The 12,620-nt window shown below is 37.6% G+C and overlaps 1 protein-coding gene across 16 annotated transcripts in view; it reads right to left on the bottom strand.

Annotated features, from left to right (window-relative positions):
- The window catches only part of KMT2C (lysine methyltransferase 2C), a 197,350-nt gene that overhangs the window by 89,089 nt on the left and 95,641 nt on the right, over nt 1–12,620 (bottom strand). For all 16 annotated transcript variants that reach the window (XM_054816544.1, XM_054816550.1, XM_054816546.1 and 13 more), the window contains exons 8-10: nt 3,532–3,694; nt 2,664–2,835; nt 706–820 (exon numbers count right to left, since the gene is read on the bottom strand). In XM_054816544.1, coding sequence (XP_054672519.1) covers nt 706–820; nt 2,664–2,835; nt 3,532–3,694 — 450 coding nt within the window. The remainder of the gene's footprint in view (nt 1–705; nt 821–2,663; nt 2,836–3,531; nt 3,695–12,620) is intronic.

Raw genomic sequence — 12,620 nt, 5'->3', positions numbered from 1 at the left:
AATTACCCAAGATCTGTAATAGAGCATGAAGAACCTGTGCAACAGCAAGAAGAGTTTCCTTGCACTACTCCCTGACTTGAAAGGAGTATTTCTTAGGAGACCAAACTTTTTTACTCCTAATATCAGTCATCTTATGACTGCCACATACTGACTATGAAATTACATACATCTCATGGACAGGGACTTCCCTTGTTATGCTGAAACTGTATTTTTATTACTACTTATGCTTACTCACAAAGTTACTGATAAAACAGCAAATTCATCCTGTCCTCCTGAAATGCGAAGGAACCCTTGAGCTGCAGAACTGCTGTTCTAGCAAGCCAGAAGTAGCTGAATATAAAGAGCCATCAAGTATAGATTAAATACACTACTGCACAGGTTTTAGTTTACATTTTAGTTTACACTAGATCATGACAGCAGCTGCCATTAAGTGATGGTTATCTACTCCACCTGGATCCTACGCTTCTCTTTTCCTCTGTGGGGGTTGATTTACTGTCCTATGTAGGCCGCTTCATGCACATTGACAGGTACCCTTACAGAGCAGCTGTAGAGCCACGTGGTTAAATACAAATGGGATTCCTTCAGAAACTACAAGTTACGTTACACTGCAACAGCAGTCCACATACACCTAGACCTGCATAAAATGAATAACAAAATTTCGGCCCCTATAATGACAAGGAATTATTCTGAAACTTTTCAACTTACTTTACATTTCCAACCATTTGTTGGTACAGCATCCATAACTGGTTGTAGACAGAAAGTGTGGTAGCCTTTGTCACATGTATCGCACACCAGCATCTTGTTGTCTTCCCCAGAATGTCTAAGAAAAGTAACAAGTGGTTAAAAAAATTATTTAAACAAGCTGTAACAAAAAATCTATTTAATGAAAAGTTTAAACAGGAAGACACATAGCTGAGCACGTGAAAATAGATGAATACCATTTACAAATAGCTCAAATGTTAATGCCTTGAAACGCATATGTAGATATGAATGAACACCACTATGCTTACTTTAACAAGCGCCGAGCCCGTGCAACCATTCCTGCTTCCAGAAACCAGCCCACATTCATTTACGCATTTGTAGGCAGATTTAATGGCCTTTCTGTACTGAAATCAGTCCAAAATCTGAAATATGTGCTTTATTTCTTTCTGAAAAGAACATGCAATTGTACTTGTTCCTACAAACAGTCTGACAGTATTTTTCCAAAGAAGAAACTGAGCCGTCACCTCTGACTACCAGAGCTCCTATTATGTCACCCAACATGATTGCAAGAGCAAAACAAACATTAAATGAAGAGATTTCAATTTTCCTACAATCATGTATTACAGAGCTCCACCACAAATTTCAGTGATAAAATAAATTTGCAGAGAATAAGACAAATAGTTTGGTAATATCTAAAAGGCATTGTGTTCTTAGTTTAAATAAATTAATTCAATAAATAAGCACGCAGCAAGATTTGCCTGGATAAAGCTTCACAATATATGACATTACACATCCTGGATACTACTTCATTACCTGGGAGACCTGATATTTTAAAAAACAGTAAATGCTCTCTCTTTGCATGGACCTATGCTTAAAATGCTGTTCTTCAACACTGGCATAAAACTGCCATACTGCATAAAGTAATCGGTGTGAAAACATCACTTTTTCTTCCACCTCTCCACTAGAGAGAGGGTTCGTTAGCAAATACTGTAACTACCAGTACAACATTTTTAGGGATACTTTTTAGAACATGCTTCACTATCTTAACTTCATTGCTGACATTTGTGATCAGCTGCCTGTGATCAGGGAACAATCTTCTTTAAAGCAGGTGAATCTGAATGCTAGCAAATACCAAGTGTTCTGCTTGGAAAACAGCAGAGCACTGACTGATCAGGTATATGAGGGTAGTAGTGAAGTGGCTTTTTTCCTTCATACTGTCCCAGCTGATCTGACTAAAGCTGAAGAAAACTCTTTACTTCTTTTCTAGTAAGTCCTTTAAAACAAAACAATCAAAAGAATCCTGCAGTGCCTATCAGATTGGTTATATGAGAACAAGTGTACAAGTGGTCAGAGTTTTCTAAGTGAACCCTTGTAATACTGCAACAATTATGTTTCGTTGTCTCGGTATTTGCCCAGTGTAACAATTCAATCATGGTCATTCATGTCCTTTTTTTTTTTTCTTTGTCCAACTAAGCCATGTTTTTGTTTTCAGAATGACTCATTAACTGCCTCTGAAAGATATTACGAAATAGAAGAAAGGGCCTAATGCAGGCGACCTACCCAGTATGTGGTACGTGCATAGCTGAAACATCAGCTGAGTAAGAGCACAGGTTCCCAGACTGGAAAGGCACTGTATTAAACTAATTCCTTAATTTGGTAAATTTGAGAAAAATCCTCCTGTATAAAAGGAGGAAAAAGTCAGAAGGTTTTGCTGCTGTCCAGAACCTGCTAAGATAATGGTAACTCTGGGGGTGTAACGTGCAAGAGTTCCACCTTAGCTCTTTTAGAAGAAAGTTCCCAACGCAAGGATTTGTTCAGCTATTTAATATAAAAACATAACAGATATACCTGGGCAAATAATCTATGCTTTTTGGAAAAAAGAACAGTTAATAAAATACATGTTTTAAAATCACAGCACATAAATCTCACACCATCCTCCACGTCCTTTAAGTCTCACTTACTTGCAGTTCTGGCACACTTTGCAATCAGGACACTGCCAACCTGCTCTTTTTAAAGGTGTAACTTGTATGTCCAGGCACATCCCATGGTAGTGCTGGCCACAGGTAGTACAAAAAAGTTGATCTAAGAGGTCTCCAGGGCTGTCGCACACTGCACAATTTGCTTCTTCCTTTGCTACAAAGAAATCATTATTTCAATTATTATTTCATCCCAAATTACGAACAATTCAGTGAACCCAATGAAGCCAAGAAATTCTTTATTAGTTCTTATGCATACAAAACTTGATGGTTCTTATGAAATTCAAATTTAATTAATATACTTAGTAACTACTCCTTTCATTTGCTTTTCTGATATGTTCAACTAATCTTCTCGTAACAAAAGTACATTCATTTTAAACCTTAATAAAGTCGTACCAAAAGAAACAGTTTTATTCTCCTCGACATAAAACTGAGAGCTTTAGGACCACCTCTTCTTTGGAACAAGTACAAAATAAAGCTCCTAACAGATCTAAACCTATTATTTAGCTGAAGTGTTTGCAATATGGTTGCTCTAACTTGAGTTAGGGCAAGTAAGCAAGCCTATCAATTCGAACTAAAACCTGATGGAAGATAAGCCTTATGAGTAAACCCTTCCCATGCTCTGTCATTAAAAAAAACCCAGAAAAATACTAACTTTGCTGTGCACCACTGTCAGTCTTTAAAAACAGAAGAGTATGAACTTGCATCTTTCTCACAGTGAACATATGTGAATTCTTGGGTACGCAAACTTGGAAAACAGGTCTAAACAAGTGCACTCTTAAGCTGATCCTACCACAGAGCAGTTTTCATAAAGCCCAGTACTAACGGTGTCATTTGAATACTATGTACTTACATCTTTCAGGAGCCTGATCAATATGGTCTGGACAAAGGAGGGACAAGTTACTGAAATCCTGAAATGTGCCTGCTCCAGCAGCACAGGGGTAATGGTACATCTGGGTACATTTCTCTTCACAGCATTTGATAGTGGCTCCAAGGTGCTTACAATATGCACATCGCTGAAAAACAAACATAACAAATCGTTCAAAAAACTGTTTTTTCTTCTCATTTTCCAGCCAGATCTCTTCCCCAGCCTCATTTAACAAACATACACCTTGGCCGGTAGAAGGGATTTAATACCAAGGAGAAGGAAACTAGTGGCTGGGACTGTGTCTTTCAGGGGCACTCCCAGATCCCTCAAACTTAAAATGCTCAACAAAACCCACTCTAAATGCACTCTGATGACCAAGATTCTTCTTGTCACAGAAAGGCGTTTTTCTTCTGTATGTTATCCCACTTGAGCTATGCCTTCAGTAAAGAGGCTTGGGGACTTAATTCTGAGTAATAAAGGCAGACCACACTATGCTGTCAATAGGTTCTAACTAAAAACCACACAGCTCTGTAAGTTGTAATGTAAAACTGTAGCCACTGTAATCAGAAATGCAAGCGGAAATGAAATATCACGTTCTACCGAAAATCTTGTTGACATCCAATTCTGTCTAGGATGATAATGCATTACATAACCTAGCACTTCCTTCTCATCTCTTCTTTCAAGGCTACACAAATACCACCATCGAACTTTGAGAAGTCATATCTAAGCATGATGATTATTAGAGACCACAGTCACATTTGTAAAGAAACAATTTCTCAGAAAAAACTACCCAATAACCCTCCAGTTCTCTAGTCAAGAGGGAACAGATTCTATCAGCCTGCTTGTAAAATATCACCCACACCTTTCTGATTCAGTTAATCAGTCTTTTTTCTTTCTTGGATTCATTACAGTCCCTGAAGCACTGTAACATACTTTTGCACTTTTTCACCAAGGCAACAATACTTTTTAAGGCTAGAGCACAGCACTGTAAGATTTGGAGTACACTTAAAAAAAACAGGTCAATGGCTCACAGGAAAGCATACATAACATACAGCAACAACTGAGCTCAGCGACTCTCATTTTTCACAATAAAAATGTAATACTAACACCAGCATGTTTGATTACTAGCTCAAGTGCCAAGTAACATCCAAATATGAACATATACCAAGTCAAAGAAAAGTTACATACTGCATCTGCTTAATTCTTAGAATACAGACAATATTTATTACCATAATTCTTCTGTGTTTCAAAGCCTGGAATGAAATTAGGCATGAAATAGTGCTACTACAAGTCCACAGATATCAAAACCAGCCCATATGAAAATACAAATACAAAGCTGCTCATGTTAACAGCTACACTGACATTCTTAAAAACAAGGAAGAAATTAACGTCTTCAGCAAAATATCTGCCCATACCACAACACATGACAAGGGAAAGAAAAAAATATTAGTTTATGCTCAACAGAACTGCAGTTCAAAAAGAAAAACCACTTTGGCACAGAAATTAAAGCGGGTCACTAAGGATAGCTACTGACATGTTTCTGTGCTACAAAGCTTAGTCTAGTCTTCAGATCTGTAGGACATCTCACCTCTACCAATGTCTCTAACATCTACCAGCAGTATGGAAGAGACATATTCTGTTACTTTACTAGCCGAAATGTGGAGGAGAGGAGGAAAGACAAGATAAGCAGAGTTACATGGAGTTCCCAAAGCAGGTGAAGAGGGTAGGCAATACTCATTAAGTTAAAGGACTATCAACAAAACCAAAGTCATGCAAGAAACTTGTTTTAGGAATTGATATATTCAGTAAATGCACACTGAGGATGCTGTACAAGGTAAATCCTGAACTCAGAATCATAGAATCTTAAGGGTGGAAAAGACCTCTAAGATCATCAAGTCCAACAGTCGACCCAACACCACCACATCCACTAAACCATGTCCCCAAGTGCCACGTCTACACTTTTTTTTCAACACCTCCAGGGATGGTAGCTCCACCACCTCTCTGGGCAGCCTGTTCCAATGCCTGGCCACTCTTTTGGTGAAGAAATTTTTCCTAATATCTATTCTGAACCTCCCTGACGCAACTTGAGACCATTTCCTCTTGTTCTTTCACTAGTTACTTGGGAGTTACCTGGATGTGAAATCATGGAAGTATAGCCCAAAGCCTCCAACTTCATGAACGGTAGCTGCACATTAAAGGGCATACACAACCCACTGCATTATTTTGTACTTGACTCTCCTCCAGCCTATTGAGATGGCCCAGATTATAACTAAGGCCCAACTCTTACAGACAGGCCACACAGTTTTCAAAGATATTACCCAGTAAGAAAGAGTAGGAACAGGAACTTGAGAGGAGCTAGGGTCCAAAACGTGTCCCTCGAGAAAGTATTCAACAGAGGCTTTGGTGGATCCTATAATTAACCCTTAAAATTTATCTAATCGGGAAAGAAAATTATGAAAGAACTGTAAGCACTCAAAGAACCCAGCATTTACTAAAAGCTGGGAATAATGGATTAAATAGTAATATAAATGGCATTATTAAACATCACGTGTTTTTCAAAACCATCAACCAACAATGTAAAATCAGAATATACCTTTTCCCAAATGCTATATGACTCAATGATGAAATTATTAGAAATGAGCAAACTACAGGATTACTGCAAAGCCTTGAAAAATGTTGATGTTGATTTAAGGAACCATGTAAAGACGCTGGAAGAAAAATGGAAGCCCAAATTACATTTAATTGAACCCTTCAAACCCATCTGCTAAACTGCACTGGCAATGAAAAGCATTTGGCAGCTAAGTAAAACACACACTTTAAAAACAATGTGGTATATATCATCTGAAGCAAATAAAACGCACAGAATATCAACATTTCCTGAATTTATAAGAGAGATAAAGCAGTCTGAAGAAATAAATGCCCAAAGGGATTTTTTTGGCAACAGCTGTTGATGAGAAGAGTTACTTTTCCAGCAGCAGAAGCCAATGCTTCTCTGAAACCAGGCCACATGCTATGACCCCAGAAGAACAACTACGCAGCTATTACAATTAACTGACCTTCACAAAGAAAGCAAGGATGTCAACAGCAAAAATATATTAATTTTAAAAAAATTAAATTAAAAGCTCTGCTAAATAAACTCTGTAACAAATACTACTTTACTACTCTATTGCTAAAATATGGTATCAGGACAGTAGGAAGTGGAACAAAGGAATAAGTCACACTGCCAGTGAAATGCAAGTGTCTTTACCACACTGTGCGAGGACAGTAACAGAGACAGAACGGAGTCTTCAATTCCGTTAGCATGAGCAGAAAATAAGGCGTTATGTGAAGGGGGTGGAAGCTAAATCTGAGTATTCAAAGAGTAGGTATAGGGAACTGGTAAGCTGTGAAAGCAAGCTAAACAATGTTTTGTTCATGATCAAATAATTTTACAGTCCTGTTCTACAGGAAAAAGAAACTTTACAAGGTGTCAGAAAGCTAGAGAGATAGTTCATTACTTATTCATAGTGTATTCAATAAAATAAACACCTGTGAAGCAGAGTCAGCAGACTATGTTCCTACTCAAAAAGTCCTTCAATGGTTACCATTTTCTTCAGCAAGCTCCTAGTACACTCGCCCATGGCAAGAAAGCTCCAATCCCGTCCATATTTCTGCTACTTCTTACTACTGAATTTCCATCATTTAAAACTGTCCACACTTCCTTCTGCTTGGTCCTTTTCACCTTTTTCATTTACATCTGACATCACGATAAAAGGTTTTCATTGACTATGAACATATTTAGCTTTAAAAAGGTCAGCTGACAAAGCCTATGTTATAAGCAATTTTATGATAGCCTACCCAAAAATGCACACAAGCCATCTGTCCTTAGTTAAACAATTTAATGTATTACCTGTAAGAACAAATTTCAGACTGTTTAGCTACTGAAAACTGCTATCATACAAACCTGTAACTAAGGAGAACTGGACCTTAACATCCTGTCATTAACGAGACCACAAAGAAATTTTAGTATGAACAGTGATTAATGAAATGTGTTCCCTGGTAGTTCTGATAATCTTCATTGATTACTCCATGACCTAGAAAAAGCTTTATATTGCTTATAGACACTAATCACCATTAGCACCTCTAATGTCAAATACACTGGTTTAAGTACCATAAAACATTTAAGAGCACAATGCAGTAAGATGGCAACATAAAAACAATTAATGGCTTTTGACTGAACTACTGATTAGAAAATGTGTTAAATAACACACGTTTCCAGGAGTACTGGAAATTACCTTCTATTTTTTTTAAATTTTGTATTAATCATGCCACAAATTTGGAAATTACTTAGATTTGTAACAAGCAATTCAATCAGAGATCAGTTATTTTTGTTCCTCAATCCTTAACACATACCAAAATTGAAGAAATTAAAATTCAGATTTCTCTCTTATAACTGTAATTTAAAACTAAAATGTTCTTAACAGAGACAGCATGTATTAAAACTTAACTATAGTGTCTACTTCATGTTCTAGGTATTCTGAAGTAAGTTTAAAAAGAAAAAATCACAATTGTAGAAACAAACAATTGAGTTTTGCTTCTAAAACTGTATGAAAAAACATAGACAACCAGAAGAGATGCAATTTGGCCAAGCTCAACACATGACTGATAAAGACTGTCTTATAAAGCAGAATTCTTAACTAGATACTCCATCTGTCCCTAATCTGCCCCGTTATCTATGCAGGAATAAGGAACAAAGGTAAGAAGATACAAAAGATGATGACTAAACACCACTATCGGTGACTCAATACATGGACCAAGGTAGAAAGGAAAAGTCCCTTTAAGTGTGGAGATTTCAGGCTCTCTACAACTCACTACTTTGTTCCTCCTTCCCACTAGTTGCCTCCTTTTTCCACCTTTATAAAAAGTTACATTAAATAAATGGTGTTGATACCAGGACATCTAAAAATTGGAACAATTCACGTTTTGCAGGAGCGTTTTACGTAATAGTTGTGATAGGTTAATAGGCTGTAAGAAGCAAGTTTGCTAATGGAGATAATATTTTTTATTTGATACCTGAAATAGAGGAAAACATGCAAACTTCATGGTGCACAAATCCTTCCTCATATAATCCGAAATGTTCCTAAACCCTCTCTCTCCAGAACCTCCACAGAAGGGTTTGTGTGCCTTGAAGTTGCGTTCTCCCCATCATTATATAAGCTAGTGGAATAACTGCATGCATACGATTTCCTCCACAGACTCTGCCTCTGCTGCTTTTTTCACACTTTCATGAGGAAAAGCTTTTTTTTATTCACCTCGTCGCTTTCTACAAGATTTAGCATAATGTAAATGTTTTCAGTGAGCCTAAGCTTCCCCATAGCTAACAACCAACTATTCCCTTAACTCTCATCCAATATCCACCGTAACAGAAGGGCACACACGAGCTTGTTTAGTTAGCATGTCAACAATGAGAAGGTCAATCATGTTTAATGTAATTTAAATTGCGATTATTAGGCTTCAGCATCAGCAACTTCAGGACAAACAAGGCAAGAACAGAAATCATCAGCTTTAGTTTAAGGCTGCTTTTTGGCAGGCTCAGAAAACAGACTATTGTGCCAGTTCCATTTGATTCATGCTCGGAAGGTCTTAAGAAGTATGTGTAGACATTTCTTTTTGTTGGCAGAGCAGAGTCTGAGCCACAAATTGTTGGAGGCTTGAAAAAAAATAATTGGGGGAAACATTGTTACACACTTGTTGTTTAATGATCTTCTCTAGACATCTGTTACTGGTCACTACAGAAGATACTGGGATGAAGTCAACTTTCTGTCTAATTCAGCACAGCTCCTACAGTCCTAAATCACATATAAGGATTCTGAACTGGCTTCTGCATTCTGTAGGTTAAGTCTATGCTACAGATTGTTTGTAGCTACAACTAGGCTGGCATAATTACATTTGCAAAGCCATTTAATAGAAACTCAGTGAAAGGAGAATTTACTGCTGATACAGTCACGCTGTGCTTCCAAATGACACAAGGCTTGAGACGAGGGCATCTAACCTTCAGGCTCTAAATTTAGTGTCGATACATAAGCCAAGTGTTTAAGCTCTCATTACACTTAATAGACAGTCATTTTACAGAATTTACTTCATTGCAATTCAGTTGACCAAACAGTGAATGTCCACTTTTGGGCTCCACTGACAATACTGGCCAGATCTCCACTGCCTGTAACTGGAATTTAAACACAGCTCATGGGCAGACACATCCACAGACAGGTCTAAATTTACATGACAGTCTTGAGCTGAAGCCTGCCTAAAACACATTGACAAAAGTTCTCTATTGGCAACACAGCCAAGTCCAAAGGTTTTGTCAGCGTGGCAGTATCAATGAAGGGACATGAATGAGTACTGCTTACGAAGACTTCCATATAAATTCTGTTCTATTCATATAAGTTTTCTGAATGATAAAAAGTTGTGCTAAAGCTTCACATAACACATGTCTAAATTCTCTTAAATACTTCTGGAACGCTTACTTAAAACTTTCCAGCCATTTCTGAGAATAGAAAAGTCAGTAAGAAAAACATTTTGCTCATCTTAAAAACACCCTCACTCACAGGACTTGCAACTGGCAGGAACTGCAGTGTGGAGGATGTAACTTTTGCCCTTACCCTGTAGATCTATCCAGATGTGACTGAGCTTGAAAAAAACTATTTTTTTTTAATGTAAAACATTTCCAAAAGTTTGTCAGTGAAAAATCACAGGAAAATCTACTCTCATTGATCATGACTGATCCTCTCCAATTTCTAGCACTGATCTGACTGTGTACCTTCTGCAAAGATTGCTTCAGTATGATGAGAATTAGAGAGAGGAAGTCTGTAATAAATACTCTAAGCCTAAGCACAATAAGCCACTGGAATGGAAAGCAGACATCCCTAAGGCTCTTGATACTACTGGCGCTTAAATCGTCTGGGGAATGAGAGTATCCAGTACACAAACAAATGGACAAAGTTGGGTGAAAGAGACAAAAGGGACTAACTACACCATGTGAGTGAGTCTGATGAGACTGGGAGGAGAAACCATGGACTGAGATAGAAGCTGAGGAGGGGCAGGGATGACACTTCAAGGGCCAATTAACTAAAACTGGGCACTAAAATTGGATAAAGAGTTGAGGGAACTGATGTGCTAAGACATAGGAAATGGTGAAGGGACAGATCGCAAAAGGAACCTGGGGAAAAGGGAAAGGAAAGGTTAAGGAGATGGGATGCAGGCAGAACAAGGAAGAGCAGAAGTGGCCAAAAAATCAACTTGAATAAAAAGTCAGAAACGTGAGGCAACTGAAATTGGACGAAGACTATAAGGAGGAAAAGTACGCTGTCCTCTGACTCCTAGTGCTACATCACTATCACTTAGCCAGCTCAGATAGCAGAGGTCTCTAAGTAGCCGTAACGGTTTTAAACCTGCACTTTGGGAGGTCTGCCTTTTCCTTTTTTCCCCCCGACCCCAGGAAATGATACGGTCAGACAATGACAAGGCAACACACACACAGAGACACAGATAAAGGAATGGATACACATATGCACAACTATAACTAGGTATGTACACTGAAACACAAAAAGGATTACAGATCAAACATGGATTTAGTGCATAGAATAGACCTCCTAAAAGGAGTATCTGCATTACAGAAACCTGTTACTTCTAGGACTGTGCTTACTTTGTAGAGGGGAAAAAAGTATGTCTTGAAAAAAAGAGTTGTACATTGCCTGGGGAATTAAAAAACAGTTACAGCAGCTGAGTAATGACCTGCAGAACAGTTCCAGTTTCACTTCTTTCATAGAGTTCCTTTATGATATCGGGCAGGGCACTAAGTAAAATTTTTCTTGATTTTTTTTTTTAGTCCTTAACCTTACTTCTAAAAGCAGAGGGGGATGGGGGTGGGGTGGGGCTGTCCCGCTAAAAATACAGTCTTGATTTCTACACAGATTATGCACTCACAACTCCAACAGAGTGAAGAACAAACTGCAATATCAGCACAACTTTGTAAGTAAGTCTGAGTATTTTTGAAACTCTTTCAATTTGCTATCCAAATTAGCAGATATTTTTAATAAAAAATAGAAAAAAATTCAATTTCTCTTCAGGAAAATGGAGCCCAAGATGCATAAAAAGGCCACATAAATCTGCTATTTGGAAGAGTTTATAGACAAGTTATTCACATCTTTATTATAGTAGAAACAGCATAGAAAAACTCATGGGGAAATGAGTAATTCTTTCCTTTCAGCAGTATTTAAACAGTCTACATACCTACACATTGAACAACAATGAAAAAATGTAATATTGAAGAGGTTTTTACTAAGACAGCAATGCCCATTCTGCGGACCGAACCAGGCACTAGCTGTTCTGCATGGGATCATACCATTAAGGACTGCATAATCAGGCACATGCACAACAGATATTGTGTGCAGACAACCTGTCTTGTGGCATGTCCTAGCTTTGTGTGTTTGATTTTATAGTCTTAATAATGTGTTCTTGTAACAAAGATTTTGTAGATACATTAACCTGGTTTAACAGAAAGTTGATGTCAGCAAAAGTCACTACATATAGTCAATGATATGCCTAATTTACAATGTAATAGTAGGGATGGGGTGACAAGGAACTCTGGATTATGTACAGACATAAAAAAATAAAAGAATTTCCTGCCTTTAATACCTTCCTCATTAGTGAGCACCTCCTTAGTATTCCTTCCCCACTGACTGCAATCAGTACCTTATTGTTCATAATTCCTATTTCCTTGGCTGTTCCTAAATTGCGCTCTCCAAATGGCACAGAGTCATCGTAAACAAAATCCTACATCTTCAGTTCACTAATTTTTGTAAATTGAGCTCAAATAAGGCAATTAGATGGCATACTTTGAAACTACCAGCTTGAAACATTAATATAATTTCTTTTCTAATAAAAGCTTCACATGTTTTATCTGGCTGGGGCTTTTAAGTTTTTTTTTTCAATTTGACTAAATTAGTCACACATATTTCTTCCATTTCTCCTCCCAAAACATAGTATCCCCAAACATTATATAATCCTTTTTTTTTTTAATTCACTAGCTACTGAAA

Source organism: Grus americana, chromosome 2 (assembly GCF_028858705.1).
Source record: "Grus americana isolate bGruAme1 chromosome 2, bGruAme1.mat, whole genome shotgun sequence".
Classification (NCBI taxonomy): Eukaryota; Metazoa; Chordata; class Aves; order Gruiformes; family Gruidae; genus Grus; species Grus americana.
The sequence above is the reverse complement of the archived record's forward strand: the minus strand, read 5'-3'. Positions and strand labels throughout refer to the sequence as shown.